Source organism: Tachysurus fulvidraco, chromosome 11, assembly GCF_022655615.1.
Source record: "Tachysurus fulvidraco isolate hzauxx_2018 chromosome 11, HZAU_PFXX_2.0, whole genome shotgun sequence".
Classification (NCBI taxonomy): Eukaryota; Metazoa; Chordata; class Actinopteri; order Siluriformes; family Bagridae; genus Tachysurus; species Tachysurus fulvidraco.
The window spans coordinates 19068023-19077476 of NC_062528.1; the positions used below are offsets into that span (position 1 = coordinate 19068023).

General features: G+C 34.4%; 1 protein-coding gene across 1 annotated transcript in view; it reads left to right on the forward strand.

Moving 5' to 3' along the window:
• trpc4b (transient receptor potential cation channel, subfamily C, member 4b) overlaps window positions 1–5235 on the forward strand; it is a 32443-nt gene extending 27208 nt beyond the window's left edge. The window contains exons 6-10 of the mRNA XM_027160517.2: window positions 180–375; window positions 511–702; window positions 3156–3197; window positions 3302–3391; window positions 4175–5235. Coding sequence (XP_027016318.2) covers window positions 180–375; window positions 511–702; window positions 3156–3197; window positions 3302–3391; window positions 4175–4687 — 1033 coding nt within the window. The 3' untranslated portion in view covers window positions 4688–5235. The remainder of the gene's footprint in view (window positions 1–179; window positions 376–510; window positions 703–3155; window positions 3198–3301; window positions 3392–4174) is intronic.
• The last annotated feature ends 4219 nt before the right edge of the window (window positions 5236–9454 follow it).

Genomic DNA, 9454 nt, shown 5'->3' on the forward strand with positions numbered 1-9454 from the left:
ATAATGAATAAAGCTTCATAATGTCAAGCTTCATAATGTCATAATGAATAAAACCTGTATAGTCAGTGTACACATGTATAATCAGTTTACACTTAAAAAAATAATACAAGTTCCTGTATTATTAATCCTGTAAAGTGCCACAGAGTTTGTTTGACCCTAACTGATTTTTCTGCTTACAGGTTGTTCGAAACGTTGCAGTCTTTGTTCTGGTCCATATTCGGCCTGATCAGTTTGTACGTGACCAATGTGCAAGCTGACCACAAGTTCACAGAGTTTGTAGGCGCCACGATGTTCGGCACGTATAACATCATCTCCCTTGTGGTGCTCCTGAATATGCTCATCGCTATGATGAACAACTCGTATCAGCACATTGCAGTAAGTGCTCCAGCCAGCCCTATCTCAAAAAACTGACTTTATTGCCTTGACTTATTAACTACTTCTATTGAATGAGCTGAACGTATTGGAGGAACATTCTCTAGCATGATTTACTACAGTCTTTATTTACTATAGGATCATGCTGACATTGAGTGGAAATTTGCCAGGACTAAGTTGTGGATGAGCTATTTTGAAGAAGGAGGTACACTTCCACCACCGTTCAACATCATCCCCAGCCCTAAGTCTATGTGGTACCTCATTAACTGGATTAAGATTCACATTTTCAAAAGAAGGTTGAGGAATACAGAAACATTTGGAATGTTAGGGGTAAGCTGAATATACTGTGTGTGTTTTATATATATATATACATATATATATATACATATATATATACATATATATATGTATATATATATGTATATGTATATATATATATATATATATATATATATATATATATATATATATATATATATACATATATATATACTTTAATAATAAAATACTTGAATCTGCAATACACTAGAGAAGTTCGAATTGTAAATCTCCCGTGTTGTATTCATCAATATTAATCGTTCATGTCGTCGAGTTTCATAAAGCTGCCATCATTATTTAATGAAGATGAATGTTAGTAATAAATCAACTTTTGCATATGTAAATAATCTTACATAATTTACCCATTTGAGGTTCTATGTTTATGTTAGCTCCAAATACAGGGGGCTTGTATACATTGGGGACTTGTATACTAGTTCACTGGTGTTTCATTATGCCGGTGGAATGGAAATCGAGTTATGGGACATTTCCGATCACTGTAAACAAACATTGCTGCAAGTCTGGTAGAAAATGAGTCAAGAATCTGTTGGCTTTCAGTGCGAGACCAGTGTTTTTTCCTTCCGATGGATAACCTTTGATAACATCATTAATTTTTAAGATAAGATAAGTTAAGATTAGGTAAGGTGAGATAAGATAAGATAAGATAAGATAAGATAAGATAAGATAAGATAAGATAAGATAAGATAGGATGAGATTAGGTAAGCTAAGATAAGATAAGATTAGGTAAAATGAGATAAGGTAAGATAAGATCAGATAAGATTAGTTAAAATGAGGTAAGATAAGATTAGATAAAATAAGATTAGATAAGATAGGATGAGATTAAGTAAACTAAGATAAGATAAGATAAGATAAGATAAGATAAGCTTGATAAGATAAGGTAAGATGAGATAAGATACGATAAGATAAGATAAGATAAGATTAGGTAAGATAAGATAAGATTAGGTAAGATGAGATAAGACAAGATAAGATTAGGTAAGATAAGATAAGATTAGGTAAGATGAGATAAGATAAGATTAGGTAAAATGAGATAAGGTAAGATAAGATCAGATAAGATTAGTTAAAATGAGGTAAGATAAGATTAGATAAAATAAGATTAGATAAGATAGGATGAGATTAAGTAAGCTACAATAAGGTAAGATAAGATAAGATTAGGTAAAATAAGATAAGATTAGGTAAAATGAGATTAGATTAGATAGAATGAGATTAAGTAAGATAAGATAAGCTTGATAAAATAAGGTAAGATAAAACTTCCTGAAGGAACTTCTTTTGCCAGAGACTGCTTCAGATTACAATAGTGAAACTTATAATTGAATAGAATTGAGAATAATAAAAATAAAAAATAAAAATAAATGAAATATTCTATATATAAAATTTACAAAATGGTATGATATTGCACATGGTATGATATTGACATATATATTGTACTTATTGTGAAATTTGTATAGTGCATATAAAGGTACAGTGATACAGTCAGTGTTCATTGTGTCAGCCCTGTTCCCTACTGAAGTGGGAGGAGTTATAGAGTTTGATGGCCACTGGTTGGTCTCAGTCTACGGCTGAACGTGTTCTGGTAAGACTCCAGTGTTGCATGTATGATGTGTGACGTGTTGTCAAGGATACCGATAAGTTCCAAAGCATTGTCCATTCAGACACCTTAGTCAGAGTCTCCAGCTCCACTCCATTTACATTTATGCCTTTTGGTAGATTTATCCAGAGCGACTTATATTTTTATCTCATTTTTATATACAGCTGAGTAATTGAGGTTTAAGGGCTTGCTCGGGGACACAGATTGGTGGCAGATTGGTGGACCTGGGCTTTGAACTCACAACCTTTCAATCAGTAGTCTAATACGTAGTCTACCACATCCCCACATCCAATGACAGAGCCCGCTTTGTTGAGTTTGCTGGCATCGTACATATCCACCCTGCTACTTTAGCACACTACAGCGTAGAAGATGACACCACCGAGTGGTAAAGCATCTGTGCATGGTTCTGGAGACATTAAAAGCCTCATGAAGTCTCATGAAGAAGTACAGGTGACTCTAAACTTTCTTGTAAAAGTTTAAGACATTATCTGTGAATGTCTGCTTTCATATGAGCCAATAAAGCTCACCGTGGAGTGTGACATCACAAAAGACATTCAACGCAACATGGACACAATAAAACAGGAGGAAATTCATTGCTTCATACAGTATCTTATAAAAAGAGTTAAGCTATCATGAGTTCTTCCATTTGCATGTCTACATTTTTTTCCCAAAAAATGACAAACGAGCACCAAACAAATGATTCTTCTTACAGATGTTTCGACAGCTGGCCTCCTAGTATCGTAAATAAGCAGTTATAAGTGTTTGTCAGCAGTGAGGAAATATTTCTATTAAAGACTACACCATCCAAATGGAAAGCACATGCATCTACTGTAATAAATCGAACGTTTTTGTTTGTTTTTAGAGAAGAGCTGCTGAAAAAGTGAGACTCAGTCACCAATATCAGGTTTGTTAAAAAAATTAGCCACTACTACTAAACTAAAAAGACTCAGATTGATTTGGCTTTATATATATATATATATATGTAATTTTGTGACATTATTTCTGCAGGAGGTCCTGAAAAACCTGGTCAAAAGATACGTGGCAGCTATGATCAGAGACGCCAAGAAAGAGGAAGGAATTACAGAAGAAAACTTCAAGGTAATGTACTTCTATCCTGAGGGAAAAATACTAGTTTGGCAACCTGGGAAAACATTCTTATGGTAGAAGGTTGAATTTATGCATTTGCTGAATTTATGTATTTGATCTTTATATTGATCTGCACACTTAAATTGTTTGTGATTTGAATCCTATATTGTTTGTGATTTGTAAAAAAAAAAATACCTTGGTGTATCTCAGTGGCAAATAATGCAAACCTGAAGCACCGAGGCTTCTAGTAGATTCTCTGATGTGGATAATTGCTTCCATTTTAGTAAGCTGAAAGCAGGAAAGAGTTCACACAGCCTTTCGTAGATTTTAGTTCTATCATTCTTTCTGTTTTACAATCACAATAATGAAATAAAAATCGGTTTGCTAATGAAGAATAATTAATTAAATTTGTTAAAATTGCAGTGCTGTATTAACAAAACATATTGAAAACAATGGAAAAAAGGAAAAATAAAAGATTCTGTAAAATGCTTACATAATATTATAGATTGTATACAAACAAGATCTGCTGCTTCCAGTTAGATAATAATAATAATAATAATAATAATAATTGTTATTATTGTTGCTTTTGTTTGTTTGTTTGTTTGTTTATTTATTTATTTATTTATTTATTTATTGTAACATCCCAGAATAGTGTATTGTGATGTAATTTTCACAAATATATTATCAAAATTTCCACCCTTAATGCCAAAAACAAATTGTGAGCAGATACAGATAAAAACTAAGAATATCTAGACTATAACAAACTGGTAACCAGTCAGTTTTATCTCCCTGCAGGAGCTGAAGCAGGACATCTCCAGTTTCCGTTACGAGGTGCTAGGAATGCTGAAGGGCACACAGACATCTCTGCTTGGCACCAAAATGATTTCAGGAACGTCATCCTCTTCAAATCCAGGCTGTGTGCACCAGTTCAAGATCAAGTCAAGTACATGCGAGGTGAGCTCAGAACGTGCGCTGGAGCCTCGGAGCAGTCTCCTCAACGGCTCCATCATGTCCTTGCCTGAATTCTTTGCCAAAGAGACACACAGAAATGACATTTCCAATGACTTTGGTCTGTTCCAAAGTTCTAAGCAAAAGACAAATCACTGTTCCAACACAAATATCTATGCGGTTTGCGAAGAGGAATCAGAGCTCGAGCGATCCGATCGTGCGAAGAAGGACGAGCGTGAGTGTTTACCAGCTCAGAGACATATAGACGATGGAAATGAGTCTGAGGAAGTACAGGAAAGAAAGTCAGCTTCATCTGAGGCCGCAGATCAGATCTGCTCTCTTTCACCAACAGACACATAACATGGAAACTACTGTAGTGGCAGGACGAGCGAGATTACCTTTTAAGGTCAGAATCGGGTCGCGTCTTGTGCTAGTGTGCCAAGCCGAGGTACAGTTGGAACTGGCACACGTCCGAGAATAGACGTCCTTCTAATATAAAGTCTCAGGGAAAAGGCCAAAGCTTGTGGCATTTCTTCAGCTGTCCTACATGAATGAAAAGTGAATATCCAGCACGGTCAATTTCAGGGCTAACACAGCGGCAGAAAATGTGCATTCAAGTGCAACAAAACGAGGCAGCCTAATCCAGGAACAATACACATTGTACTTTTCATTAAGCTTTATTGTTTGTCCTTTTAGTATGTGCTAAAAAAGAAAACATTTCCCCTAGCCATCAACTGCTTTTCATCCTCTGAGCTCCTGGGGAAACAAATACCGATGCAGACGTTTTGCAATAACATTTATTTCTTTTTAAAGATTTCTCATGTATTGTTATGCAGTTTAACATCGCCTAGCAACAGCTTAACATTTTTCAATATAACCTATAACCTATATATATATATATATATATATATATATATATATATATATATATATATATATATATATATATATATGCACCATTTAAATGCACATTTAGCGCTGCATTCAAAGTTTTCTCAAAAAAGTCATGCCTAGAGGGTTGCCAGGTTTTTCCCCTTGCCAAAACTTCTGTTGCTTTAGTCCACTTGTTTAAAAACAAAACACTTACCTTTAAAAGTGATAAAGCAATTTATTTAGTAGGGATTGAAATATGGTGTCTTCCAAGGCAATGGTAGAAAGTACCCTGAAAATAAAATCCTATTCATTTTTGTACTATAACTTTATGGTTTCTTAAAATAGAGGATTTTTAAGAATTCAGCTATGACGACGTCTTATGAATTTTCGCAGAGCACCAAGAAAACTGTGATCACATTCAGACTGTCCTTAAATGGTGTATGTCAAGATGTTGTCCTATTCATGATAATCATGTTTATCTGCCATGTTTGCAAATTTGTCTTATCCATTGTAATTGCTATACTAATACTACTAATAATAATAATAATAATAATAGAGAACTAGATGTTCTTATCACTAAGGTGTCCAGTAAATCTCACACACCAGAAAGTGGGACATTTAAGAGTTAAAATACAGTCAAAACACAACTTTTCTTTACATAAAGTGACACTGGAATCAACAAGATAAGAACACAAGCACCAGTCTAAAACACCTGGACACCAAAGATGTCTCCATTTTGGGTAAAATAAACTTTCAGAGCAGTGCTTAATAGTATGAATAATACAGAGGTTTGAATACAGATGTGCACTATCTTAGTATGGAATCCTCATTACATGTGCTTAACTCTGAATACAGGCTTCAGTGTAAAATGATGCATTTTCTCTACACTGATTATATCAAGCTTATCTGTTCATGCTGTGCCCTTAAATAAGTATGCTCGTGTTCTCTAAGCGACTGTAGCAGTGTATAGGACCTGGTTGTTAGTCTACACAGTACCATTTAGCATTATGGATTATACCTGGGTTTAGTATGTTATGCATTACATATTATACTCAACGGAAACTAATAAACATCACATAATATTATACTACAAATAAAGTTGTATATATTTGAATCTGTTTACATTACATTGAGAGATTTTGTCCTACTTTAAGCCTCTAGTCATACGAAAGATCTGTATATGGCTTGATTTGTTTTACAGCCCCAGAGATCTAAGTTTTAACAGGGTTAGTTTTGTTCTCATTGCCTTTTTAGGTTGCAGGTACTCCAGATGTTCTAGAGTTTATCTTCCTGCTTAAACATGTGGTATTACAGTGATATTTTTGGTTAGGTTGTTTCTTCAAACTACTTTAGAATCCACTTGAGGTGTTTATGTTCATTTCGACACCCTGTAGGATATTTCGGTATACTATTATTACTAACCTTTTGTTACTTTCCAAAAATAATAAACTAATCCCAGAGTTTGTACTACACACTCTTACACTTAATACCTAAGACTAAAAAAGGATTTTAAGGCATTAGGCTGATTTTTGAAAAGAAAAAAGAAAAACATATTTGAAAAATTATTTGTCTTTTTTAAGAAAAAAACAAAAGCAAACAAAACAATGCAGCCTGTTTACTTTGTGGTTCAGCATGCTCTAATTCTACAGATTTACTACCACCTGGTGGAAGCTGATCAAAAATTGGGCTTTTCTTTAATAGAGGTCTGTAAAACAGACTGTGAATGAATGTACAGTAAAAGTGTAGGCCCCCACTGCTGCTGTCAGACCCCGAAGGAGGAGGATTGGAGACAGACCTGTACGCAGCATAGCTTCAAATGAAAGGGGTTTAATACATGAGGATCCCTGACAGCTGCCTGCTCCCAAAACAAATTACGAACAGGAATCTTGCCGTTCCATCAGAAGGTTGCACAATCCAATCCACTCAAAAGTTCTAAAAGTTTCTGACCAATCCTACCCCCTCTTTCAGAAAGTTTGACCAATCCCACATCTTCAGAGATTTTGACCAGTCCCACCTCACCGTAAAGAATGTTTGACTTATCCCACGTCTTCAGAAAGTTTGTCTAATCCCAACTCACCCCGAAGAAAGCATGACCAATCCCAAACACTTTTGAAAGTTTGACCGACCTCACATCTTCAGAGCTTTTGACCAGTTCCCCCTCACCTAAAGTAAGTTTGACGAATCCCACATAACCAGAAAATTTGTCCAATTCCACCCCTCCTTCAGAAAGTGACGTGACATACGGCTATGTACGGTGACCCTTACTCAGAATTCGTTCTCTGCATTAGACCAATCCCACCGCTCCTAGAGAAATGTTGACTAATCCCACCTCCCTCCAGAAAGTTTGAATAATCCCACCCTCTCCTTCAGAAAGACCGACCAATCCCTTCCTCTCCTTCAGAAATTTTACCAGTCCCACCTCTTTTTTAGAAATTTTGACCAATCTCATATCTTTAAACACTTTGTCCAATCCTGCTTTTCTTTTGGAAAGTTTGCCAGTAAAATGTCCTCAAAAGATCAAATATAATCTATAGATACAGTATGTGTGTGTGTGATCTTTTTAATCCATTTTAGCTTTCATGGGCGTATTATAACTGTCCCGTTATATTCTAGACAAGCTCTGTTGAATAGTGCTGCAATAAAAAAAACACATGTCGATGATATAAAGCCTTAAATTTTATAAGCAGCGTTTGCGCTTTTTGACATTCATTTGTGACGAGATCGACGTCAAAACCCTTTCCGTAGAGTTATAGAGGAACTTCATGAAAATGTCATACCAAACTTTCCTTTGCTCATCTCACCCATTTGCAGTGTTTGTAAAATCCACAGTCTGAGATTTATGTGCAGTAACAGCCAGGAAAAGTACAGTATGATTGAGAACATTATGCAGTAGGACATAGTGTATGAGCTTTCATTCTTCACACACTATATGATTTATACTTCCATTCGTTCTCTGAGTGTTTTCGTCCATGTCAAGCAACAGACCCATGTAAGAGCTTAGGTTTATTTAACATCTGGCCTAGTAGATATTTACTACCAGGGCTTTCACGGACTCTCCCTACAATGGCCTATAACACGGGATACTGTAAGTGCTGCATTCCAGTCCAACAGCCATAAAATCTAAGAGAAAGCGAGAGTAAAAGAGATATGCAGATGAAGAAAGAAGAAGAGTGAAAGCTCCAGAGTTGCAAATGTTTGCGCAGTAAGTAATGTGAATTTGTGTTCAAACATGTTTACATTTCTTACTGACAGATAACCACAAATATTCAGTTACCTAAAACCTATCATTTAGCTATAAGTCAGGCACACAAGTAATAACAGCTGCACTCTTTTTAGGGGCAAATTTACTCTGTGTTTTCTGAAAATAAAAGTCTGCTGTTGTTATTACTCTTAAATCTCTTACTATTAAATGACATTTATTTTGTAGTGGACGTCAGATGTGACTGTGCAATATGTGGTAAAATTCATTTCACTACATTTTCTTACACAATTGTGACACTCACGATTATTGATCACGTAAACAAATTCGATTTCATTTCAAATACATTAACCATAAAAATAAAAACACATGAAGCATCATTCTGATATTGATAATAATAATAATAATAATAATAATAATAATAATAATAAGAAGAAGAAGAAGAAGAAGAAGAAGAAGAAGAAGAAGCTGACAAATAAAATAATAAGTGCTACATGACATCTTAAATTCTAAAAAAAATACTAAAAATGAACAGATTAATAAATTTTATAAACAAGCAAAAATGTGAAAAAAATATAAAAGTGTGAAAATGAAAAATATCTGCATATGTAATAATTTACCATTGGTAAAATAAATAAAATGAAACAGAATAAATGAACCAGCAAATGGGAATCATAAATTTGAAACCGTAACATGGAAAATATGTAGCATATATGGACCTGTGAACTACTAAACTCTAAAAATTATATTTTAATAAATAGAAAAATAAATAATAAAAAAGCATGTCCTACATGTGAAATTAAAACAAATGCTTTTAAAGCATGTGAAAATAATTAAAATTAATGAGTAGAAAAATCACAAAATGTAAAAAAAAATAAATAAAGCAAAACATAAAAATATGTCTAAAACGTGAAGCGTCCAGAAGTGCTCAAAAGCAAGCAAACAAACAAACAAACAAACAAACAAACCATCTGTATTTAATAAACAAATCATTTTACCATAGATGTTTAAAAACACGTACAGTACTTCTTGGATTTACGGTTCTTTCCCTCACG